This window comes from Rattus norvegicus, chromosome 10 (genome assembly GCF_036323735.1).
Source record: "Rattus norvegicus strain BN/NHsdMcwi chromosome 10, GRCr8, whole genome shotgun sequence".
Lineage (NCBI taxonomy): Eukaryota > Metazoa > Chordata > Mammalia > Rodentia > Muridae > Rattus > Rattus norvegicus.
The window spans coordinates 20,731,533-20,758,599 of NC_086028.1; the positions used below are offsets into that span (position 1 = coordinate 20,731,533).

The window sequence follows — 27,067 nt, forward strand, 5'->3', positions numbered from 1 at the left end:
AAATCCACAGGAGAATGGCAAGTGAGCTTGAAAGAAGTCAGAACACCAGAGCTAACTTCCCATTATATCCATCGGTACTCAGTAATCAAACCAGACCTGCCAGACCCAACTTATTCCCATAAGATCTAGAGAAAGGCATTGATCAACCTCAAGGTTGGTGTCACCATTACCCAGCCACTTCCCCAAGGCTCCACCTCCTCACACTAATCCATTGAGAAATGAAGGCTCAGTGTGAGTTTTGGCTTAGAACAACTGTACCTGAACCAGAGCGATCAGCAAAGATAGGACAGCAAAGCTCCACATTTAAAATGTTTCTTGGAACACTAACTTCCAGGGCCAACTCCCCGGGGAGTTAAACTATGTCCTCGCCAAACCCTATATAGTCAATCACTGAATTCTTTGCCACCTAAGACATAAGAGTGGAGGAGAAGCCATGTCCTTGATACCATCTCTTCCCTTTCTGATGTGACCTCAAGTCACAAGAGTCTTAGAGAAAAGGTTGTCCTGGGTTTATTCTGAGAACTGGTGCATCTAATTCGCTTCTCTGAAAGTCACTTTCCTCTTTGCAATGAGGAGCTAGACTGGAGAGATCCTGTAAGGAACTTGCTTTCATGTGCTTTCAGATGTTTTCTTTATTTTTATGAGACTGGGTTTCTCTGCAGCTCTGGGTGTCCTGGAACTTGCTCTGTAGACCAGGCTAGCCTTGAATTTACAGAGATCAGCCTGCATCTGCCTCTGGGGTGCAGGGACTAAAGGCGTTGCACCACAATCATACAACTTTCAAGCGTTTCGACTGCCTCGTTCCTGCTGTATCTCCACAGTAAATAAAACTTGCATGTGGCTCCGAAGGCTACTAGATTACATTACATTAAACAATAATGATGTAGTAAATGTTACTATCATTAGTGACATTCCAACCCCAATATTCAAGTTGTTCCTTTAGTGAATGACTTAACTCATCAAACATACTCAGTGGACTGGACCCTTGAATTTTGACACAGCCATCACTGGAAAAACCGTCAAGAGAAAAACTGCTACTGTGTGACAGCCATGACAGTGCCCTCAGAGTTCATAACCCCTCTATTTCAGCAGCGACCAGATCAGAACCCGGGAATTGCCAAGACCGCCCACGGCTTGCTACCATTGGCAGCCTCCTTGCTGGCGTGACTAAGGCCCCGCCTCCTCCCCTCTGGGACCACTCTGAGGCGATCTCCGGAAGCGGAGGGGGCCTAGAAATAGGGGTCGCGAGGCATCCTGGGCTTTGTAGTCCGCCCGCGCGTCTGCCGCAGGAGAGTGGAGCCTCACGCTGCGGAGAACTACAACTCCTAGCAGCCCCGCAGAGAGTGAGGCGAGGGGGTCTGGGTCACGTGGGCGCTGGGCCTGGGCGGGCTATTTCTCAGTGCGGCGGCGGCTGCGGCGGCGGCGGCGGCTCGGGGGACCGGGGCCTTTTGTTTGGAGCGGCTGCGGGGGGCCACGGAGCGGCGAGGCCCGCGGCCTTCCCCAGCTCGCTCGGTCCCGGCCGCCCCTTGCGGGGTTGCGGGGCCGCCCCGTGGGCCGCCCGTGGCCTCGGGCACCGCCGCCCCGCCCTAGGCCCGCCCCGCCCGGCCTGAGGGGAGGAACCGGCCGGGCCTCGCCGCGCGGCCCAGTCTGCTAGGGAGTCTTCACCTCTCTTCGCTGAGCTCTGCACCGGAGGCTACCCCTCGCGCCTTAGACCGACGCCATGAAGATCAAGGATGCCAAAAAACCCTGTAAGAAGGGGACCGGGATCCGTGGGTTGGGAAGACCGCTCTGGGAGCCACTGGCGGAGCGGCCGGCTTTAGGCTTGCGACTGCTCGCGGGCGCCAGCCGTGGAGGGAAGGGAAGGATCGCTGCAGCCCCAGGTTGCAGGCGGCGAACTTCCCCACCCCCAAGCGTGGGGGGTCGAGATTCTGCCCTCCTCCTTCCCGCTGCTCTTGATTGCTCCTAGAGATCTAGGAGATACACGGGAGAATTTTGACTCGGGTTTTACCAAACGGGAGCTCAGCTACCAGTTCCCTCCTGAAAAGAGGTAGTCATGGCTGTCAGATAGGAGCTGGTACACACACACACACACACACACACACACACACACACACACACACACCCGCCCATTTTTACTGGTTTCTGGGTTTCCTGCGTGTGTCCTTGAAGTCCAGGTGGGTTTCTGGGAGTTGTCAGCGTTGCAGTTGGAGCTTTTTAACGCTTATGCATGCAGTCTGCCTATAGATAAGTTAATTGTCTTGGCAGTTTAGAAAATCAGCTGTCTTCGTGTTTTAGAAAGCAGATTAACAAGGTTGAAACATCGTATTTCAGCCATTTCGAACACTTCGAACCACATTAATATGGTGGTAAATACCTTGAGCTTTTTTCTGTGGTAACTGTGCATGCATATACATGCAATGCTTCTAACTCTGCTCTAAAAGACACATATCAAGTTTCATAACTCTGTCTTTTAAATGCCTTTTATTCCTGCGGCTGGCTTATTTTTTGGCTTAGTCTTCGTGAATGTTGTTCTTTTATCTACAAACTAAGGATGTGGGGACCTGTGTCCCTGTCGTAGAGGTTTTACAGTTTCTATTTTTACGCTATCCTCCTAACTGCACCTACAGATCAGGTATGGGGGGCGGCGATGAGCACCTTCTCTGCAGTGCAGCTTCCAAAGCAGTCTAGAAACACAAACTTACTTAAACGTGAGAGCTTTCAGTGTTTAAAGATGAGGAAAGAGAACTTCGCCTCAGTAACTTTTAGTGCCCTCCTTTTTCTGGCTCAAAGTGCAGGGCTGTTTCTCTTCCACCTTCAGGGCATAGTCCTTGGGAAACAGTTTTTTGTTTGTTCTAATTTTAGATTATCTGCTTATAGAAAGCATTAATGATGCTTTCTGTTTGTTTGTAAACAGGGTGTCTGCAGCCCTGGCTGTCCTGGAACTCACTTTGTGGACCAGGCTAGCCTCTTCTGCCTGCCTCTGCCTGTCAAATGCCAGGATTAAAGGCACGTGCCACCATGATGATTTCTTAGTTTAAGTCTGAACCAGGGTATAGTGGTGCACAGCTTTAATCCCAACACTCAGGAAGCAGAGACTAGTGATCTTTTCAAATTCTGAGGCCAGCTAGAGTTATGTGGTGAGATCTTGTCTCAAGAAATTTAAAAAAAAAAAAAAAGTCTTTGAAACTTCCTAAGTTTACATTTTCTGGGATAAATTAATGTGCCTTCGGCTAGCATGGTGGCTCACATTTGTCATCCCAGCTCCTGTATCTTCCTTCACTGAACTCATTTTCTCTGCTTGTTGTAGAATTTGCATTTGGTTGCTGGGCTTTGGTGGCTTGTGTCTTTAATACCAGGAGAGGCAGGCAGATCTGAGTTCAAGGCCAGCCTGGTCTTCAGAACTAGTTCCAGGACAGCCAGGGCTACACAAAAAGTCTTATCTCAAAAAACAAACCAAAAAAAAAAAAAAAGAAGAAGAAGAATCCCTTTTATTATTTAAGTTGAATTATGTGTTAATTCGTCTCCAGGAGGAAAGAAGCATATGAGTCAGGCTCTTCTCTCCCTTGAGGAACTTGACCTCTCTTTGAGTTTTTGAGAATTTTATACATGTATGCATTGTATGTTGCTCAAGGCCCGTCTCACCTTTTCCTACATGACTTTGTTTTTAATTTTATTTTTCTGAGACAAGGTGGTTTTTTCTTTTGTTTTGTTTTGGGTTTTTTTTGTTTTGTTTTTTTGTTTTGTTTTTTTTTTTCAGGAGCTGAGGACCAAACTCAGGGCCTTGCGCTTGCTAGGCAAGTGCTCTACCACTGAGCTAAATTCCCAACCCGGAGACAAGGTTTCTTTACATATTCTAGGCTAGCCTTTGCCTCCCAAGTGCTTGGTTTAAAGATGTGTACCACCACAACTGGCCCCCGTGATTGCTTAAACTTTAGGTTTTTAGGTTTTGCCTGTGCTGTGTAGCTGGATTAATAAGGTGATGGTAAAAGGTGATGAATTTGTCTAAAGTGATAGAGGCTTGGAGTCAGTGCCAACCAAGTTAGTAAGGTACTTGAAAATTTTGTTGAGCATAGCATTTATGTATCCTGTGCCTCTATATAATTTGATTTATTAATATTAAGAATTACTACTTTCAGTAGATAGTAAAGTACATTGGGTGGTAACAGTTGCTAATATAACTGCCATTAGAAATGAGGAATTTACTTAAAACAAAAATACTCAAATTTTCCCCAGGGAATCTTAACTCTGAAGATATGAAGATGTGCTATTTTCTTTGTTTCAGAAAGTCCAGTCCTTTATTTGTAGTGGTCAGTGAGGATGGTGAAATTCTTTTATTCGTGAACTCCAAAAATTGGAATTTATCAATGTATTACACCGACCCATTTTAATGTCCTAGAAAATTCAGAAGTTGGTAATGTAGACCATTCACTCATAATTGAAAGTTTGTCTTCTGTGCTCCTGTTGCCTTCCTTGTGCCCTTTGAATGTGATTTTTAAAATATTTATGTTTAGTTAATGTGTGTATGTAGGTTTATGTGGGTATGTGAGTGTTGGCATCTGGGGGGCCAGAGCTGCCAGACCAGCTCTTGAGCTGGGGTTGTTAATGCAGTTGTGAGCCACCTGAAGTGGGTGCTGGGAATCCGAACTCGGGTCCTTTAGAAAATCAGAGCCTGCTCTTAACAGCTGAGTTATCTCTCCAGACGCTGAATACTGGTTATTTCTTAACTTAAGGAAATGAATTCCAGAACACTGCTGAGTTGAAAAGACCTCTGCAAAAGTTAGGTGTTGAGGTGCAACAAGAGTACAGTCTTGGCTGGAGAGATGGCTCAGCGGTTAAGAACACTGACTGATCTTCCAGAGGTCCTGAGTTCAATTCCCAGCAACCACATGGTGGCTCGCAACCATCTGTAATGAGATGTGGTGCCCTCTTCTGGTGTGTCTGAAGTGTACTCATATACATGAAATAAATAAATAAATCTTAAAACAAAAAAAGAGTACAGTCTTTGGGACCCACATAGTGGAGAAAGAACTGACTCTTAGACCTTGTCCCTTGATTTCTACAATCACATGTGGCAGGCATGCTGGGCACATGTACAGAAACACAAGTCAGTGTAACAGGGTAGATCCTCCTCCCAACCACCCTGGCTTTTAATTTGAGCTATTGGCAGAGTAAGTTCCTTGCAGTCAATTACTTTCCTGGTTTTAAAAAGAAAATCACTGTAAACAAATGGAAGCTTTCATATGCTGTGAGAAAATCACTATAAACAAATGAAGGCTTTCTATGCTGTGAGAAGCCTGCAGCTTTGTTTAGCAGTGCTATTATGTAGCTCTGGCTGTTCTGGAACTTGCTATGCATGTAGACCAGGCTCTTTGTGTAAGTGTAAAAGTTTTCTTTTTTAGTTACGACATGTTTGTCCAAGGAAACTTTAAAAAGCTATAGAAGATTTTTTTTTTTAAGTAAATTGTTTCAAAGTTATTTTAAACTATATGTGTATGTAACTACTGAGCTTTCTCAAAAGCCCTGGTCTTACTTTTTTTTTTTCCCTACCCATCCACCCACTCCCTCCTGGCCTCCCTGCCCTGGTTTCCCTATTTTAACAGTAGTTAAAAGTCTAAAAGATTTAATCAGTAGTAACAGTCTTTTTTTTCTTTCTTTTCTTTATTTTTTCGGAGCTGGGGACCGAACCCAGGGCCATGCTCTACCACTGAGCTAAATCCCCAACCCCGTAGTAACAGTTTCTTGTTCTTCATGCTTCAAATAAACTGTCTGGTGTTACAACAGAGGAAGGAGCAAATCATTTGCTACACAGAGACGTTTGATGACCTTCCATATCTAGGTTCTTACCATCATAGCTCACATCGTAGAGTATACAGAATATGCATTTTGGAATTGGCTATTCATAACAATAAAAATCTTGAACACTCAGTCACAGCTTTAGAAAAGTTGGTGACTTATTTTCTAGTATACACAAATAAATTTCACATATTGTTGCTTAGGGGTTGGGGATTTAGCTCAGTGGTAGAGCGCTTGCCTAGCAAGCGCAAGGCCCTGGGTTCGGTCCCCAGCTCCTAAAAATAGAAAAGAAAAAAAAATATTGTTGCTTAATCAAGCTTCCATTGAAATTTAATTCATGGTTTTGTTTTAAGATTAAGAAATGTTAAATGCTAACTAGAAGTTTGCATTCAAGAATGTCAATACTCTGGTATTTGTAAACCTGTGAATAGAGGATTCTGACTGGAAAATAAACTTTGAACTTGCAGTTTGTACCCTCAGCGACATTGGTGTGTGTATTTTTTTAAAGATATATTTATTTTATTTATGAGTACACTGTAGCTGTTTTCAGACACATCAGAAGAGGGTACCAGATCCCATTATAGTTGATTGTGAGCCACCATGTGGTTGCTGGGATTTGAACTCAGAACCTCTGGAAGAGCAGTCAGTACTCTTAACCGCTGAGCATCTCTCCAGCCTGGTATGTGTATTTTTACACCAGTGTGTTTAACATGAGCCTGAGGAAGTGTATAAAGGGTTGGGGATGAAACTCATAGGCAGAGTGTTTGCATGCACCAAGGTCCTGGGCTTGCTTAATGATAAAAACCAAAGGTGACTGACTGGGGAAAGAGGATACAAGGACTGGCTTTTAGTTGATTTTGGTAAAATGACTTCTGTTCTTTCAAATTATGAAATCTAGAATCAAGCCTCACTTAAATAGAACTTCTTTTGGTTGGGCTAATACAAGAAAAACTTATTTTATCAATCACCACAAACGTGTCAAAAATAACAGTTTTTGAAAGATTTAGTTAGAGCAATTCTGAGGGAAACAAGCTCCCTCGATAAGTGTTGTCGGCTCCCATTTGTAAAGCAGGATAGCTAGGTCTGTGGCTCACCTCCAATACCAACACTGTTCAAAGTCAGGTTTGCTGCGAGTTCAAAGCCAAAGCCAGCTGGGGCTATAAATACAGTTTATAAATAAACATATAATTCTAGGTCAATCTGAACTATAGCATGAGATCACACTCAAAAAAAAAAAAAAAGCAAGGGACAAAATTTTTAAGCCATGAAATGAAAAAAGGATTTGTTTAAACTGTTTAAACACTGGATATAAATGTCTCCTGTTGGTATTGCATTAGAAACACTCCTGGGGATGAGTCAGGGAAATGACCAGTAACATAGGAAACCTCCCCCTCCATTTAAGCCATTCATTAGCCATAAATGAATTTCTCAAGAAATTCTAGATTTTGTGACTTTAAACAGCACTTAGTGATATCACATTCTTTTTACCTAATTGAGCTGCATGAGTGCCTGCATGCATCATATACATGAATGTGCCCAGGGGTGCGGGAAGGGGGTGTCAGATCCCCTGGAGCTGGAGTTGTTGGCACTTGTGAGCCACCTGGTATGGGTGCTAAGAAGTTAAGACAGAGCAGCAAACACTGTCTACCAATTGCTGAGCCATCTCTCCAGCCTCCCAAATCTAACTCTTCAGGTAATACAGCCCAGCACCTCTGGAGTGGGGACCCAGAAATCTGTAACTTATAAGTGCCTAATATGAACTTTTGTCTGTGTTTGTCCCTTATCTTCCTAGTTGAGAAATCCTTCTGGTGTTGAGCCAAACTACACTTTATTATGCCTGAAATTATAGATTGAAGAGTAAGTTTCTTATCCTAGCATGCAAGATCTTTTGTGCTTGACTACCTTCTCAGCTCAATCTTTCTCCTAGTTCCCTAATTGTATTAGAGCTCTTTGCTTTTGAGCAGGCTTAATTTTTGTTTTTAGCATTTTCCACATTCAAGGAGGCATCAGAATTTTTTTCAACCCAGAGCCATATAGCACAGTTAGCTGAAGTTCTAACCCTGAATATTATTCCCAGCCCAAATTTGCTTATCCTTATACAGACAGTTCAGTGGGGTTGATTATATGTGCCAAAAATACTTAATATACTGAATGAGCAAAGAAAGATTTCATTGCATTTTAAAAATTTATTTGTAGAGGGGCTGCAAGGGATCTGGATTCACTTCCCAGCACCCATGTGGCAGCTCACAACTATGTCTTCCCACCCCCAAACCCCCAAAAAAGTCCTACTGATAATTGATTGTTTAAATTCTTTTTTTTTTTTTTTTTTGGTTCTTTTTTCCGGAGCTGGGGACCGAACCCAGGGCCTTGCGCTTCCTAGGTAAGCGCTCTTACCACTGAGCTAAATCCCCAGCCCCGATTGTTTAAATTCTTGTCCGTGGGGCAGTGGTGGTAGATCTCTTGGTTGAGGCTAGCCTGGTCTACAGAGTGAGTTCCTGGATCGCTGTCAGCTGAGTCCCATGATAAGAATTTAATGAATGAATGGGGTGCCTGTTGGATAAATAATTAAACTACAGTGTCTCAATATCATTTAAGTAGAAAGTATACAGATAAAACCGAAGGGAAAAGGTGAGTTATATGCAGAAGGCAAGTCTTGAGTCATTAAGTATTAACTAAGCACAAATTTCAAAGTAAATGAAGTTTGTGGCTAATTAACCACTCATTCTTGTTTTTCTACTATATATTTTTTTCTTCCTTTTTTCTTGTAATTCACAGCTTTCCCATGGTTTGGCATGGACATTGGAGGAACGCTAGTAAAGCTCTCATATTTTGAACCTATTGATATCACAGCAGAGGAAGAACAAGAGGAAGTTGAGAGCTTAAAAAGTATTCGGAAATATTTGACTTCTAATGTAGCATATGGATCTACTGGCATTCGGGATGTACATCTTGAACTGAAGGATTTAACACTTTTTGGACGAAGAGGAAACTTGCACTTTATCAGATTTCCAACCCAGGACCTGCCTACTTTTATCCAAATGGGGAGAGATAAAAATTTCTCAACCTTACAAACGGTGCTGAGTGCTACAGGAGGTGGTGCTTACAAGTTTGAGAAAGATTTTCGCACAGTAGGTGTCTATTACTTGAAAATCAAAAATTAATGTGAATATTCAATTTTAAATACAAGACTGGGCTTCTGTCTAGGCCAGTGGTTCTTATCCTTCCTAATGCAGCAACCCTTTAATACAGTTCCTTGTGTTGTGGTGACCCCAAACAGTTACTGTCATTGCTACTTCATAACTATAATTGTGCTCCTGTTATGAGTCGTAAATAATATCTGTTTTCCTAATGGTCATAAGCATTATGACCCTGAAGGGCATTGTGACCCACAGGTTGAGAACCGATGATCTAGAATGTTCCTTTTCCCGAGTTGAAGTGCATGACTAGATACTGACTTGGAACAGTGGGCTATCTACATTGGGTTTCAGTGTGTTGATGAAGTGTGGTGCGTGCAGTAGAGCTGTGCTACAGAGCTGTGCTACAGAGCTGTGCTGTGTAGACCCCTGTGAATCTGGCAGTCTTACTGTTAGTGTCTTAATTTTGTGTTTTGTTGTTTCTTCAAAAACAGGGGTTCTTTGTTTAGACTTGGCTGTCCTGAAAGTAGCTTTGTAGACAGGACTGGCCAAGAACTCAGATCTGCCTTCCTCTGCCTCCTGACTAGTGGAATTAAAGGCATGTGCCACCTCATGTACGTGTTCACACGCACACATGCCTTTTTCTTTGATTGGGTTCTTCATATTGGCTATCATTTCCTGAAATAGGTTAGGTTAGTATGCACCTCTTGTACTTGAGGTTGTAATGCATGTGACAAGAGAACTACTCGAGGGATGTTGTGTTTCTGTATTTGGGGTTTTAACACATGTAATTAAGTATTTTGGAATGCCATCTTAGCAGATTAATATATACATTGAAACTATGTAATAACTCATATTCGTATGTATTAGTAGTTAGAATTAATGTGTCAGAATAGTAAAAGATAATACAGAGATGATTTCTAAAACTTGCACAGTTGTCCTATGCATTGTAGATGTCTGCTATCCTGGGGCCCTGTCCACTACATATTTTAATTTGGTGGTAGTTTTATGTTCATGGGTGTTTTGCTTGCATGTCTAGTCACCACAATTGCCAGAAGAAGGTATCAGATTCCCTGGAACTGGAGTTGCCACGTGGGTGCTGGAATTGAACTCAGGACCTCTGAAAGAGCAGTTAGTGCTCTTAACCGATGAGCCATCTTCTCTGTCCCAAAATGTTACTTTGATACCTGCCTCCTTTTCATCCATGGCAGTCAAAACTACCTAGAGGTGGTCAGAACCAGTGGAGTCGATGAAACCCTGTAGATTTTGACCCTAAACAAAATGAAACCTGCAGGGAGCACCTTAAATAATACCGAAGTTTTATAAAATCCCTGGAAACTATACAATATAATTAAACCAAATACATTTGATATTTTTTAAATTCTGTTTTTGCTTTTTTTCTTTCAGATTGGAAACCTCCACCTGCACAAACTGGATGAACTTGACTGCCTTGTAAAGGGCTTGCTGTACATAGATTCTGTCAGTTTCAATGGGCAAGCAGAATGCTATTATTTTGCTAATGCCTCAGAACCTGAGCGATGCCAAAAGATGCCTTTTAACCTGGATGATCCTTATCCACTGCTGGTGGTGAATATTGGCTCAGGAGTCAGTATTTTAGCAGTCCATTCCAAAGACAACTATAAAAGAGTGACTGGGACAAGGTAGTCATTTCTTTGGTTTGATTATATCATTCATCATGTTTTATGCATTAAAGTTGTGGGTGAGTTTTGTTTTATTTGTTTGGTGCTGGAGATCAAACAGGCTCTTACACTGTTGCACACCATCTGTATTTTGCTATATTGCTATACAGTTGTACTAGAAAAAAGTACACATTTGTGCAACAGCAAAATCTGTAGGGGACTGGAGAGATGGCTCAGCAGTGAGGAGTACTTGCTAATCTTGCAAAAAACCCAGATTCAGTTTCAGTATCCACATGGCAGCTCACAGCCATCCTTAACTCCAGTTCCAGGGGTTCTGTTCTGGCCTCTTCTAGCACTAGCCCCACACATATGGTGTTAGAACATGCATGCAAACAAAACATTCAAACACACAAAGGTAATGTCTGTAAAAGAATATAGATATGTAATTAAAATGTTGCAGATCTCTTTTTGTAAGGTTTTTACGTAATGATTTAGAACTAAAGTCCCTTAGTGTTTATTTCTGGTCAACATCAGTTGGCAGTAGAATTTCTATAATGATTTAATTTTTTTTTTTTTTTTTTTTTTTTTGGTTCTTTCTTTTGGAGCTGGGGACCGAACCCAGGGCCTTGTGCTTCCTAGGCAAGAGCTCTACCACTGAGCTAAATCCCCAACCCCCATGATTTAATTTTTGTATAGAATAATTTCACTGTTTTCTCCTAAATTTAACAGAGTTGCTAACAGTGGCAGTTAGAATTTTGTTGACTTCAGAAGCACGGTATATTTTCTTTCATTTCTGCTTTTTTTTTTTTTTTTTTTTTTTTTTGGTTCTTTTTTTCGGAGCTGGGGACCAAACCCAGGACCTTGCGCTTCCTAGGCAAGCGCTCTACCACTGAGCTAAATCCCCAACCCCTGCATTTTTCTTTTTTAATAGATATATTTAAGTATTAAGTTTGCTGAATACTATATAGATTTTCATTTAAAGTACAATATCAGATAGGATAGTAGTTAATTCTTTTGCCTGCATTTTTTATTTATATATATGAGTGTATGTGAATTTATGCCACACATGTGTGGGTCCACAGAGGCCAAGAATGTCAGATGCACTAGAACTGGGGTACAACTGGTTGTAAGCCTGATGGAGCTGCTAGGAACTTAATCCAAGTCTTCTGCAAGAGCAGCCAGTGCTCTTAACCTTTGAGGCACCTCTCTAGGATGAATTTAATGTGTACTCCTTATAGAATGTAAACATCCTCAAAAAGACCATAACTTTCTTTGTTATAACCTGAAAGATGAATGTTAAAGGTTTTACAGTTCTTAATTCTCCATATTTCATCAACTTTTAAGGATTGGTAAGGGAAACAGAATCTAAAATAATTTATATGGGCTTATGGGGTGATTAATTTTAAAGTGATAACTCCTGTTGAAATATTTAAACAATTAGTACTCTAATAGTGATTAATATGTAAAAATCTATTTTTGTGTACCAAATAATAATACATACATACCATGTTTTGGTTAACTGAAAAATAGAAATGTAGGTGAAGCTAGCAAGCAAAAGTTTTGCATTTATAGACTAGAGAGCCACACAGTTACATTTTATGAACATATCCAAGAGGATATGAGAATAGCGCTGTTTGTCTTTTAAGGTGATGATCAGCTGGATATATACACTTCTCTGGGTATTTGTCTGATTCATTTTAGATCTTCCTATATCATAATGGAATTGATTTTAGCCTAATAGGTCAACTAAATAACCTTTTCATGAAGTCACTTATTGGGAATGTAAACCACAGATTTCTTTTGTGTGATATTTTTTAGCACACAGATACTCTTGAGTCTTTCTGTGTTGCATAGACTGACCCAGAACTCAAGGTCTTATCTCAACTTCTCCAGTGCTGACATTGTAGCACACAGTCTCATCAGTCTACTGTTAGTATTTCTTTCAGAACATATAAGGAGAATATTTTTAGCAATTACATGGTATAAGTTATTAGATGCCGGGTGGGGTTTTTCTCCCTAGCAGATTTAGCCTTTTATATGACAGGTTTGGTTTTACTAAGTAGTGTTCTTGGTTTTTGTCATGTTGTTTAGAACTTACCATGTTTTTCCTGTTTATTTAGTAAATGAATGTATGTCTTTTTACTGTGGGGAACAGATAACACGTAAATGCAACTTTTCAAGTATACTTTATTTTCCTTTTTAGCCTTGGAGGGGGCACCTTTCTTGGTTTATGCAGTTTATTGACTGGCTGTGAGAGCTTTGAAGAGGCTCTGGAGATGGCATCCAAAGGTGACAGCACCCAAGCTGATAGACTGGTCCGAGATATTTACGGAGGAGACTATGAGAGATTTGGTCTGCCAGGTTGGGCTGTGGCATCTAGGTAAGTTATATTGTTAGTCGAGTTGTCTGTTTACTTTTTGGAAAATAATATGCTATGGGGTTTAAGGATGATTTCCTTTTCTCTGTTTAGAGTTCAAGTTTTAAACATTGAAGTTTAAAAATAAAATATTCAAGCTGAGAGTAGTGGTGATGCACTCCATTAATCCCAGCACTTGGGTGGTAGAGGCAGGCTGATCTCTTGAGTTTAAAGCCAACCTGATATACAGAGCAAGTTACAGGACAGTCGGCAAACACAAAAATTCATTAAGAAGTTTATCCTGTTTGCATCTATGAGAAGCTGCCTTGCGCTGGTCATGTTTCTTAGTGAAAGACAAGGCCAGGTTTGATTCCCTGCACTGCAGAACAGAAAGAAACTTCTCAGCTGGGCATGTTATCACACACACACAACTTCAATCTCATTAAGGAAGCAGAGACAGGTGGAGCTCTGTGATCTTTTGTTGTTGTTTTGTTTCTAAAACAGCAGGGTTTTCTCTCTGTAACAGACCTGGCTATCCTGGAACTTGCTTTCCATACCAGGCTCAGACTCCGATCCACCTGCCTCTACTTCCTGAGTGCTGGGATTAAAGGTGTATGTCACCATGCTCCGTGAGCTCTGACTTTTGAGGCTAACCAGATCTACTGAAGGAGTTTCCAGCCTGTCAGGCCCACACAGTGTGACCTTGTCTTAAAAGACAAAAACAGGAAAACAGAAATTTCTTGTAACAATTTGAAAGCATCCATCTCCTGTTGCTACATACAAATAAAAATTATATTCTATAATCTGCATATCCAAAACTTGTGCCACTACATGGCATATATGACTCTAAAATAGTCATATATCCTAGAAAGAAGTCTTTCCATGTTGTAGCTTTAGTCTCTCTTTGTCCTTGTTGTAGTCCTATCTGAAGCTTACATCCCCAAAGATAAAGTACAGATGCTTTTTTATACTATTGATAAACATACCCTCCACGTGATTTTCACCAAGCCCACCGTGTGAAAGGACTTCCATACAGCGTATGAGTATGCTGTGAAACTTTTTGAGGTTTTGCTAATCTGATGAAGAAGCAGCGTCTTAGGGTAATCTTCATTTGCATTTCTTTACCAACAATAGGCTAAGAGCCTTACATGGTGCTTTTACTGATTGTTGATGGTTTTTCTGTTGTTAAACAGTTGAATTTATCAGTCTTTTCCTTTATGGCTTCTGGATATTGAGTCATAGTAAGTAACATTCCAAATATATAAAGGAATTAACCTGTATTTTCTTCCGGCACTTTATACTTTCTTATAGTTTTGTGTGATAAGATTGATCCACTTTTAGTTTTTCAGTTTTTTCACAAGGATCTAACATTTACTATTTTTCCACTGATTTTGATAGTTTCATCATTCATTAGTTTTGTTTTTTGTTTTGTTTTTTACTCTGAATATATCATTGCTAACCTCGGTTAAAGTTATAAAAGCATAAAAGTATGTTCTGCTTACTTTTTGTGATTTCATTAAGTTTCTTTGTTAACCTAGGGATGACACTCTTGGGTCAGTAAGATGGCTCGGTAGGTCGAGGCGCTCACTGCCACACTGGTCTACCTTATGTTGTCCCCCAGAACCTACATGGTGAAGGGAGAGAACTGACTCCTCAAGTTGTCTCCTGACCTCTGGATGTATGTGCACACAGGCAGGGAGAGGATTAATAAATATTTGAAAAATGTGATATCTTTTTATGTTATTTCAATTATAGAACTTAACCTGTTTAAGAAACTTTTGTGCCTTTCAGACATTTAAAAAGTTGTCTGTAAATTTTTTAATTTAAATTTCTTCCTAATCAAATTTTATTGGCATATTTTATACATATTAATAGGTTTCATTGTGACATTTCATTTGTAATATAATTTCTTTTTCTCTAGTGCATTTCCATTGTCCTCCTGTGCCCCTCCCATTCTTGTTATCTCTTCTGACTGGCTAGTCTGGAGGCGCTGTCTGTCTGGCTTGTTTGGGTGCTTTGTTTCGTTTCAGGACCTAATGAGTTTGGTTGGTGTTGCTCATAGGTGCATTGACTTTGCCACTGATGAGAATGTGTGTCGTTCTCCTTCCCTCACCTTTTGGATCCCCATGGAGGGTGGGACTTCATGAGTCCCTCCCTGTGTTCCTAAATACTTCTGTTTGTATGTGATCTCTGTTATGTTGCGTTTGGCTGTTGCTCGTCAGGACACATAGTGCCCTCCAATAGTGAGGACTTCCCTCCCTCCCTCCCTCCCTCCCTCCGGCCTCTGTATTCCGAGACCCTTTGCTCTTTACATTTGATGTTACTTTTGATCTCATATATGTTTCATTATTTTTATGTGACATTAACCTTGGTTTCTTCTGTCTAGAATGTTCCTTTCTTTTTTAAAACTAGTTAAACTTCTTTTTACTGTGGAAAACGTTCTCAACTTTTTCTTCTAACTACAAAAAATAGAATATTTTTTTCTTTCTGGCTCTCTGGTTTTTGTTTTGTCTTGTTCCAGTTAGTCTCTGTTGCTCTCTGTGTGGCCTGCATTGTCCATAGGACAGCCTCTAACAAGGTGTGTACAACAAGCACTTGAAATATAGTTAATGTGTGCTACATGGCCGATTGGCTACACTTAGATGAACAGTTCTGGTTAATTTTGCCTTTATTTTTATCTTTTAAAAATAAGGTTAATAAATAGTGTATTATGTGGCACATTTCTGTTGGACAGTGCCGCCCTAGACAGTATACTGCTTGAGGGACTTTGTGTCTGTAGCATACATAATGCTCTCGGTATGTCGTAGATGCTTGTTTGATTGACATTGTGATGACGTCATCTTTAACAATATTTTGACTTTAAAAACAAATCACTGCACTTTTGGGACTTTCTAAAATAGTTTCCATTTTTTGTATGTTAATAAGATTTTTTAAATGTAGATAAAATAAATCTTTGCTTACTAGTAGCAAAGAAGTGTGCTTTTTTTAGAAAAAGACAAGTTTAACTTTTAATTCTTTTAACAATGCTGCTTGTTCCTTATAGATTGTTGTTTTGAGTTGATCCCTCCCATGTGCTCATGCTCTTTGGCCTAACTTTGTAGAGCTATTATAGATATGTAAGGTAATGCAAATTGCTAATTATTACCAGTTACCAGTAGATTTAACTCGTGTGTCCCCCCCCCCCCTCTCTTTGCAGTTTTGGTAATATGATTTATAAGGAAAAACGAGAAGCTGTTAGTAAAGAGGATCTGGCAAGAGCTACTTTAGTGACTATCACCAATAACATTGGATCCGTGGCTCGAATGTGTGCTGTTAATGAGGTAAGACATAGAAGAACCTTTTTTAATTTTACAAAAAAGCTGGGGCCAGCACTTTAACTGATGCCTTTAATGCCAGCACTCAAGAGGGAGATTTCTGTGAGTTTTAAGGCTAACCTGATCTACATACATAGCAAGTTCTGGAACATTTAGGGTTACATAGAGAGACCCTGTCTTTTGGTTTTTTTAAAATTGAAGATGACAAAAGTAATTTTAAAAGGGGATTCCTGTGCAGCTGACAGACCTTTATTTTCCAATGAGCCTCTCAGATTGAGATCCATTTTATTACATTCCCAAGCAGATAAAATGGATACCTTTTACTCAGTTACTCTATTAGATCTTCTTCATGACAAATACAGCACTTGGGAGGCAGAGGCAGAGGCAGAGGCAGACTAATCTAAGTTTACAGAGAGTTCCAGGCCCCCAGGGCTATACAGCCTTTGCTTCAAAAAAAAGAAATATGAGAAATAGAAAAAGGCAATGCTCTTGGTGTTCAGTCTCCAGCCCTGCAAAACAAAAAAACCAACCTGGGGCCAGGCATAAGACAAATAAGTATTTACTCTCAAAATGTCTTTAGAAATGAATGCACAGTCTAGATCTAAATGGGGTAAGAGCATTTGAGATAACTGTTGGAAAGGGCACTGTGGACTCTGTTTATAATTAAATAATGGAGTATTCACTTAGTGAGATGCGTGGAAGTTTTCTTACTGCCCTCGGCTTCTTTACAGTGCTGCCTTGTTGCATATGGATCAAGCAGCATTGTACAGGGCTATGAAGGCATTGAGACTTGTTCTTCATGCTGTTTGAGTGATGTGTGCTTAAGAAAAGTATGGAGGGCTGGGGACATGGCTCAGTGGCTGTTGTGTAGGCATAAGGACCTGAGCTTGAATCCCTAGCACCCATGTCAGAAGCTGGATGTGGCTTTGCACCTATAACCCCAGTAGGTGTGGATGAGGAGACAGGAGGACCCTTGGGGCTTGCTATCAGTCGTGAATACTCATAAACTCCAAGTCAGCTCTCCAGCCTGAACAATTATTTTTTATTTTATGAGTATGGTTACTTTTCTTGCATGTATATCTATACACCATATATATGCAGTGTCTGTGGGAGACAGAAAGGGACATTGGATTTGCTGGTATTAGTTACAGATGATTGTGATAGCAAGGTGGTGCTAGGAAAATAGAACCCTGGTCCTCTAGACAATCGGCTCCTGCTCCTAACCACTGGGTCATCTCTCCTGCTGCTCCCAAACCGTTTTAGTTACTTCATGCCTTCTGTCCCTCTGGCCTGACATCTTTCTCTTAGCTTTGATGTTGTTTACCTTTCATGCTCCCTTTCCCCCAGTCATTTCTACTGTCTAACTATGTAGGGACCAGGTTGCATGTCATCGTGCGTGTTTATAACATAAGTAGATCGATGTAAGGTCGCAGTAAGACTAGAGAGGAAAGAACAAGCAGTTGCCACACCTTCCATGCATGTGCACAGCCTCCCTGATTCGAATACTCTGGCTCTTGGTGTATTTGGTTGTAGTCCAAGAATGGGCAGTGACAAGACATCAAGCGTCCAGTGTCCATTCTTGGCATCAGAGTTCACTCTTCTGCTGCTGTCTAATTCCTGAGTAATCGGGATTACAGAACTCCATACAGAAATTAGCAGATACTGATGAGTGACACCCACATTCTTACATAAGTATTTTAATGCCCTTAAAAGCCACTTTCTTTTCTTTCAGAAAATAAATCGAGTTGTCTTCGTTGGAAACTTTTTACGTGTCAATACTCTCTCTATGAAACTTCTGGCATATGCTTTGGATTACTGGTCAAAGGGTCAATTGAAAGCATTGTTTCTAGAACATGAGGTATGAAAACACTTTCTGTGGGTTACTTAACTGTATTTTTGTATGAAATTGTTCCATATTTCTATATATCTTGTGTTTATATATGTAAAAATGTAATAATTTTTATGTGTATATATGTGGAGATCTGGGTGTACAAAGATGTGTCACCACACTTGGCCTTTTTAATATATTTGTTTTAGGAATCAAACCTAGTTCCTTATGCTTACGGATTGAGCCGTTTTCCTAGGCCTGGGTCATAAGTCATGTGTTTTGAAAGGTCACACTACACACCTGGGCACAGACTGTGTGAATTTGAGGCCCTCATAAATGATGAAAGTACAGGTGTGTGCCATAAATTATTGACCTAAGTGAACTGATTCTTTTTGTTTCAGTTTGGCAGGCAATTAGCTACCGCATAGGCAGCTCACAGATGAGAATTTCATTGCTCTTCTGACCAAGTGAACAACAGGAAGGTTTTGTTTCTCAGATGCATATGACAGCTTAACTATTGTACCTCTGCTGTCCACCCTGAGAAATAACTGTTGTAAACTCTTGAAATCTCTAAGATTGCTTTTCCTTGTTGTTTGGGCTCCCCCCGAATCCTAAAACTCAGGAAGCAGGGACAAGATGTTTGCCAGCTGCTTTAGATAATTCCAGGCTAGCCAGGGTTTCACGGCAAGAACCTGTGTCCAAAACAAAACCAGCCCCAAACAACCCACCTCCCATGTTTGTTTGCTATGCACAGTATCCAGTTAAACTCTAATCTGTGCAGTTAATCAGTCTGACATTTGAATTAGGAACATTCCAAGTATTGCTACAATAAGCTTCCATATCTCACTGTCTATTCTCTTTACAAATCAGAATGGAATGTTCTCTCACTCTTCTTCAAAGGCAGACATTAAGAGTGCCAGAGCTATGAGGAGTATTTTGTTTCTTGACTAAAGGGAGGGAGGGTTACAGGCTATAATGTTACAGATTTATTTATGTATGTGGATACTTTGCATTTAGTCAAGTCTGTAGTAATGATATCATTTTGATCTCTGATTTTATTAATTGATACCTTTATCAGATTGGCTAAGGTCTGTTAATCATACTAACTTTGCAAAGAATCAGATCTTTGATTTTGGGTATTGTCCTTTTAACCTCAATTTCATTCGTTTCTTCCCTGAACTTGATAATTTCTAACTGTCTGCTGTGCTCAGAATCTGTCTGCTGTGTTCAGAATCAAGAGCCTTGGTGTGCATTTGCTGTCTGTTAGGTTTGGGTGGGTGGGTGGGTGGGTTGGTTTTGAGACTAGAGTTTCACTGTTGTAGCCTTGGCTGTCCTGGTGCTGGCCTTGACTCACAGAGCTCCACCTGTCTCTCTCCTGAGCACTGGGATTTTGGCTGTTGTGTTTGAGACTAACCCTTTCATAGATTAGTGTGAAGCTGTCTAAATGATTCTTACAACTTAATTTCAAAACGACATTGTCTTAAACTGTTAATCATGCAGGGATACTTTGGAGCTGTCGGTGCACTTCTTGGACTGCCAAATTTCAGCTGAAACATCAGAGATCTTCACTAAGAAATGTCATCCAGGAGGAACTGATCCAGAAACTGCATTCACTATTTGTCATTGGGAACCAAAGTATAAAAACTCCGATATTTGTATGCATTTTAAGTGTCAGAGCAGTGAGCTCGTGGGCTTTGCCGCATGGAAAGACCTACAACGGGAAGTGGGAAGTGTCCCTCGTTGATGTCCCCGTATGTGCAGGCGCCAGTGTCCCATCTTAGATGCACTGCAGCCTCTCGGTTGCTGAGCTTCCCTCCATGATCTCCTATTGATTTGATGCAGCCAACATTGTAGTACTGTGTACTCCGACACAAATCTTAAAATCTCAGAAGTGTTTGTTTATGCAAAATAATCAATTCTAAATATTTGTTTGAGTCTGTTTCATGTATGCTTGGTTACTAGTGAGCAGGAAGTAACACTCTCATGATTTATTGTACTGGCAATCAAAGATCATTTCTGTGACTGAGAAATGTTAAGGCAATATTAAGTATTAACTGTGGTAGTTTTATAACATATCCTCAGAAAAGCATGTCAACATGACCTCTGCTCATAAGTACAGTTTTCTCTCACATGATGAGTTGAATACTGTGCTTAAACATGAACCTGAATTTTTCTATTGAATCCCTAAAGTTTTTGCACATATTTGGTGGCGCTACAGTTTCTTTGTCTCATGCATTAATCAGTATATGTGTTAAAATGTTTACTGTTTTTAAAATTGAGGGCATAATCACATACTTTGGAGTTTATCAAATTAATTAAGTCCTTGGACTGTTCAAATGGAATATGGTTAGAGTGAGTGGCATTCTGTGCTCTTTCTCTACCATGTATATCTCAGGCCCAAACGTGCATTTCTTTCTTCTTCTCGTTAGATCCGAACTATGGAAGCTGATTTTTATCCTGCCATAAGCAGTAGTAGCAATGAACAGAATCAGATGCTGTCTAAAAGAAGGTTTTGGAATTACGTGACTCTGGGGCAGTGCTGCTGAATTACAAATGGATCAATGTTTATGGGTTTTGGTCATAAAAGCAGTGCAGATGCAGAATTTGTCTTTCTGCTTTGAATTTATTCTTAGGTTTGAATTCCTGTTTTTTATGTTAAAATCTCTCAGATTTTATATAGACAGTAACATTTTGGATGCCATTAGTTCTAGAAAGTTGAGTCTATGAGGGAAATGGATCTGTATTAATTTCCAATATTTCTGGAAATAGCCTTAAAGAGGTTAGAGATTGTTTACATTTCAAAGAATATTTCAGTGTAGTTTCTGAAACCCCAGTGTTGACAGTTTCCAGCAAACTGTCAAGAGGCGCTTGGTAAAGACGGGTCTCTGGAGCCAGGGGTTGTGGTTATGCTTTAATCTCTGTACTCGGCAGACAGAGGCAGGCAAATCTCTTGAGTTAAAGGCCAGTCTGGGCCACAGAGTGAGTTCCAGGACATCCAGGGCCACATAGGGAAACCCTGTTTCCAGGGTAAAAAAGACAGGTCTGTGTGTAGTTTATGTGCAAGTATTTAAGATTCCGTTTTCTTTACCTAAAAATACAAACATACAAATAGTATCTGGGGAGGGACTCCATGACAGTAGTGTTCGCCCAATAGACTGCTAGGAACCTTGCAGTCAGTCCATTCGGTAAACATTTTAGGTCTACAGTGATGTCAGCCAGTATTTGCGTGCAGATCGGTGGCCACTAGTTCCAGGTGGAATGCTACTGCTTCCTTGTTTTAAAGGTTTTTGACTTGAGTGTGAAGTTAGAATAATTGAGTGATAGAAACTGTAGGTCAGCAACTGTAGGTTTAGGGTTGTCTTTAAGGATTGAATAGTACTCACGTTAATGATCACTTTGCTTTGGTTTATATAGAACTAACATTTTGCCATTTGGAACTGAAATTAACTACTAAGATCCATGTAAAGTGAGCCAACTAGGTCATACATTTACCTTTCTTCAAGTGTAATCTGTAATTACTGAACTTAATAAGAACACAGAATCATAACTGATAAAGGCTGACAAGATTCTGATCTAGTCTATATTGCTCTTAAGAAATTCCCAGTATGCATGCTGTCCTAAGTGGAGGTTGCTTCTAGTATCAATCAAACTAATTAAAGGTCTGTGTTCTTAAACAGTGCCATTTAATAGATAAAGTGTAAACTATAATTTTATATTTTCTAGTAAACGCATTAAAAGCTAACAAGAAATAGGTGAAGGTCATTTTAGTACTTTTAATTTACCAGTATATCTAATGTGTTATTTCAGTGTGAAATTGGCACAAAAAATTAAATGGGAGATGTGTTTTGCCCTCTTTTATGTTGTTTATATTATTACTCAGTTGATATGTATTTTATACTTAATAACACATTTCAGTTTTGGACTGACCACCTTTCAGCTTTCACAGCCACATGTACAGTTTTTCTAAAGCTACTTTGTTTTGTTTTTGCCTGAGCCAGCCTCCAGTGCATAGCACTGGTGGCCAGTACCTGGCCATGTGACCAGCCAAGCCCTGAGCTCAAAAAACATCTACCTGCCCCTGCCCCTGCCCCTGCCCCCGCATGCGGAGATTAAAGGTCTGCTAGAAGTACTTGCAAGAGAGCACTATTGTGTGTCTGTGAACATGGGCCAAAGAAGGAGGTGGGGAAAGAATGATAACTTTTTTAAAAATAAAGACAAGACCATTATTTGGGCCAGTTTATTTTACACAGATAAGCTGTTACTGACTATTCCAAAAATAGTGTATATTGTCATCATGCCATCTCTTGTGCAGTGTATGGGATACTTCTAATAAATGATACTGATAAAATGATCGATAACGCATCCTAGTAGTTAGCAATTTCCACACTACTGTATTTCCTTCATGGAAGCAAAATTAATTCCAGGGACTTAAAGTTTCTGAGTTTTGTGCAGTTAATTTTGAAAAAACCAAGAGACACTTTTTATCTCACTGTACATACAAAGAGTCTTTATAGAAATTTCAAATGCTAAGAGCATCGTCAGCCATGGTTTTGGTGGTAAAACACGCACACAAATCTAAAACACCACCTATCCCCAAAAAGGTTGCCTTTTAACTAGACCTCTCCAGGCATCTGTATATACACCGGCCACAGCATACCTTCCTCAGCTACTCTGAGTAGGTGGGGCTGTAGAGGATTTCTCTTTTGGTTAAAGTCATTGCCAAGGCTAGGCCAGTAATACCCATGATAATTGAAAGCCAGCCCCCTGAAGGGATCCTCATTATTTGCAAATCCTGGACTCTTCAGAAGCTCTAAATGGATGGTGCCCTCGAATGCATGTGCTCCCTGCTTGTTAGGTGCCCATTCCTAAGGACAGTGCTGCTTTGTGGGTTACATTCTTGAGGGAGAAAAGATCATCTGGCTACAGTTTCTAAATATCCTTTATAAAACTACTTTGTTAGAAACAAAGTTCTTATTTAGTTTGTCTATCTTCTTTTGTTGAGCACTTTATGTTTGTTAGTGTTTTGCATTCTCAAATATAGTTCAGAAATTCTAGGCTATGTAAAGTGTTGATAAAGCGTAATGAAAATTCGTGGACATGGAGTTCAACTGCAGTTCTGTGCTGGATGTAAACCAATAATGGAAATACTTTTTATCTGAGATGATTGCCTCTAAATGTCTCTGCTATCTTTTCCCACCTAAGCCCTGAGTGCACTTCATTCTGACAGCAGTGCAGGCCTGCTAGCTTCTACCGTGTCACCAGTTAATCTCTTGTTTGGTTTTTGCTTTTTGAGACTGTGTCTTTCTATGTAGTCCTGACTGTCCTGGAACTTTTGTCATGTAGACCAGGTGGCCTCAAACTCAGCCCCCTCCTCTGCTTCCCAAGGGCTGGTAATAAAAGAATGAGCCGCCACATCCGGCCTGCATCACAGAATTTTTGTTTTATAATCTAACAGGAATTGTCTCACAGTATCAGTCATATAATGATGTAATCTTTTTTCCTTTGAAGTATTATGATGACCAGTTCAATACAGCATGAAGAGTGTCCCAAGTTTGTGCTGTCTTTTATCCTACTTGCAAAATTAAAATACTCCCCATTGGGCACACTGTGCTGTCTTACATATTCAGTACATGGAATTCTGTTTTGATACAATGTTTTACAGTGTTCTGGTCATTGGCCTAGCTTCTTCAAGTGTTCTCTTTGTTAACCAGAAATTTGGTGGCCACCATGGGAAATGACACCATTGCTAGGAGCCTGAGTGAAACCCTTGCTCCATTCCTGGCAGCGCTTAAGATGACTTACACATTTCAGATGCTATTAATGTTCTAGAGTTAATTTTAGTGTTTTATAGTAATAATTTAATAATTTCTCCGCCTTTCACTAGTATGTGTTGATAAATACTTTCAAAACCAGAAAAAAAGAATTACTCTCTCACTGCTGCCTGTGGTAAATATTGGAAAGTATATGTGTACATTCATGTGTAACGTCTTGAATTTTAGCTGTTAACCTCAAAATTATATAGGGATTGTTACTACTCTGCATTTGTGTAAGAAGAAAATGTCCCTCTAAATTCAGAGAAGTGTATCTGGAATTTTAGTAGCCCCTCTCTTTGACCTGTTTTTATTTCTAATCATTGTGTATGGTCACAGGTGGGGGCGAATACAGAGCTCTTCTGAAATTATTGTATTTGTCTGACATGTTGCAGCAACATTTACAAAATGAAAGTGGAATCACCTGCCCGCCCGCCCGCCGGTCGGAATGGATTACAGTCCTACCTACTAATAAGGCAGGTAGCCGACCTTAAGATCTCTTCTGAGCTGAGTGGAGCAACCTGTGTCTGACAGCACTGTCCTAAAGTCAGGGCGGGCTGACGCTGGAATCCTGCTGCTGGGGATCTGATCTTAGTTCACAAACGAGTCTGTCTTCTAAACAGTTTTGGCTTATAGATTCTTTTTTCTGCAGCTGCTGTTAATTTAATCTTTAGAGACCTGGTAAAGGATGTAACGTAACAGAATGCGTTTTCACTTTTACATAACCTTAAAGTACCACAAGTGATGTAAGACAGTTTGGGATTGCAGTTGTCTTGGCTCTGAGTGTCATTGTGACTAGCTGTCCACAAGACGTCACAGTGGCTCATTCAGTACTTAATTAACCCTGCTAAGCCATTTGGAAAGTGGCCAGTTTTTTTTTTCCTGAATGATGCCTTAGAGTTGACAGCATTTAGAAGGAAAAATAACTTTATAAAATCTAACGCTCATGCTGTAGTGTTCATTCCTACCTATAATCTCTAGTCCCTGCAGTGAGAAGTTCGGATACTTGGTCACAGTTACCCACTGTGTTTGAGTTAAGTGAACTGGCATTTTAACTGAAGTGAAAGGCAAGTTTCTTCTTAACTCTGCCCAGTTGTGAAGAAGTCATTCCTTCCTAGGTGTTTCTGTCCCGGCTTAGAGCATCTGTTACTTAAACCTGTCACTCCAGTGCAAGTTGCCTTACTCTGTTAGCTGCATTCTTCCTGTCAGGTCCGAGCTTGGTTTATGTTTAGATTCTTCTAATATTATTAAATCTTATGTAAAAATGTATGAGGTACTACAAACTTTATGCATAATAAGACTAAGTTATAGCCTATTGTAACCTATAAAACACTTGTTGTAAATTATCTAATTTATTTTTCCATTTATGTACAGTTTCTTATTGTAAATTGAAAAATGTTTGTTGTGCCCTCCTCTGTAAACATTCCCTTAATGCTTATTTGCATGAAAGAATGTTGGGTTCTACTCATTTGTACTATGTAGCTGTAAGCTGGGTTTGGGTGTCTACCTTTTCTGTAGTTTCTAACTTTTTTAATTTGTTAATATTCTAAATAAGTGTTAGAATCATGCTTTTTATACCCTACTTTCCAAATAAATCCTCTTCTTTACTACATGTGTCTCTTGATTATTTCATCCATAGAGGAGCAGTGGCATTTCCACTCTGCTTTAGCATTGGGCTTGAACTGTTAACATAGGAACATAGTAAACTCCACGAAGGCGAGGACATGGTAAAGATTTGTCCACTATAAAGTGTTCAATAAATGAATATGTTTAATGAGCTGACTATAAAGTGTCTGCTGTGTAGGTAATATACCTTCAAAGACACAGATATGATAGCCTTTTATTATTATTGAAATTCTTCTCTGTGCCATGACTGTATATCTGGTCCTGAAATATCTATGATACCTTAGTGACAAAATTCGACAAAATTCATTCTAAACCCAATCTTGATTTTTTTTCTTTAAAGATTTTATTGTTGTGTGTGTGCATGTTTCACCTACATACACATATGTACCATGTGCCTGCTTGGTACCCATGGGGGCCGGAAACTTGGATCCTCTGGAACTGTAAGAGCTGTAAGGCGCTCTTAACACTGAGCTATCTCTCAGCCCATCTTATTTTTAGTAGTCAAAGCCTGTTTGGGAAGAGAAGGAAAAGTTGATGTTATTGCCTTCACTCTGGGTGTATTGGAATGACAGCACTCATGTAAAGCAGGACCTTTCTGGTAGAATCCAGTGAGCAGGGAGGTAGGAGAACGAGACCTTGACTAGGAGAGGGAGGTAAGCTGCGGTGAAAGTGCTGTATTTGAGGGTGAATTCAGCTCTAGTACAGAGGCTACCTGCAGCTGGAAATCACCAGTAAAGAGCAAGTTCACCGTATACTATAGTGTGATTGCTTTATTCATCATAACCCTGCAGCTGGGAAGGAAAGTTGATATCCATGGTTGCTGTGAAAAGTGTGGAGGCAAACTGGATTGACATCTCAGTTGAGGGCAGATGTGTATTAGTCACCGTGGTTTGCCACCTTCGGTCTATTGACAGGTCCACACTAAACTTTGTAAATTTCACTTTTAATATTTCTTTAGGGTTTGGATGTCCTAGTCTGTTGGAGGATCCATTTGGTAGAGACACCAACTGTTCAGTCGGTAGCTGTCATACCATGGTACCACCGTTTGTCCTTGTGCACCATGGGTGTGTGCTTCGTGTCCCAGTAGGCCAGAAGAGGGTATTCCCTTGGGTGGGTCCCCTGGTTAACATTGTGAGCTACCCTGTCAATGCTAGGTATCAAACCAAAGACCTCTGCAAGAGCACCCAGCCAGCAGAATCAAACCTCTTAGCCACTGAGCCATCCCCCCAGCTCCACACTTTCTTCTGACCCTCTCCTAGCTTCCCTGTGCTATCGTTCCCTGTTTAATTTCCAGTCTTCCAGAAGAAAAAGCACCAAGTCACAGGGCAGTTAACGTAACCCAGGGAAACGTTTTCAAAGTGCAGGAGTTGGGGGCCACTGATTCTAAAAAGTACTTGACAAAAAATGGGGTAGTTTGACAGGTTACATATGTACAGTTTTTACTTAAGGTTACTATTGCTGTGACGAAACACCAAGCCCAAAAGGAGGCTAGGGAGGCAAGTACGCACGCTTTGCTTAAGCTTTTGTTTTACTGTTGGGGAAAGAAGTCCAGGCAGGAGCTGATGA

At 40.4% G+C, this 27,067-nt stretch overlaps 1 protein-coding gene and 1 non-coding gene across 2 annotated transcripts; both read left to right on the top strand.

Moving 5' to 3' along the window:
• Positions 1 to 1,658: 1,658 nt before the first annotated feature.
• On the top strand, positions 1,659 to 25,485 carry Pank3 (pantothenate kinase 3). The gene is made up of 7 exons (NM_001108272.2): positions 1,659 to 1,748; positions 8,569 to 8,921; positions 10,335 to 10,588; positions 12,771 to 12,947; positions 16,120 to 16,243; positions 17,970 to 18,095; positions 19,566 to 25,485. Exons 1-7 carry the CDS (start codon positions 1,721 to 1,723, stop codon positions 19,614 to 19,616), a joined length of 1,113 nt encoding a protein of 370 aa, NP_001101742.1. The 5' UTR covers positions 1,659 to 1,720; the 3' UTR covers positions 19,617 to 25,485.
• Mir103a1 (microRNA 103a-1) lies at positions 16,942 to 17,027 on the top strand. Its single transcript, NR_031861.1, has one exon. It is a non-coding gene; the product is annotated as a microRNA 103a-1 (primary transcript).
• Positions 25,486 to 27,067: the final 1,582 nt, after the last annotated feature.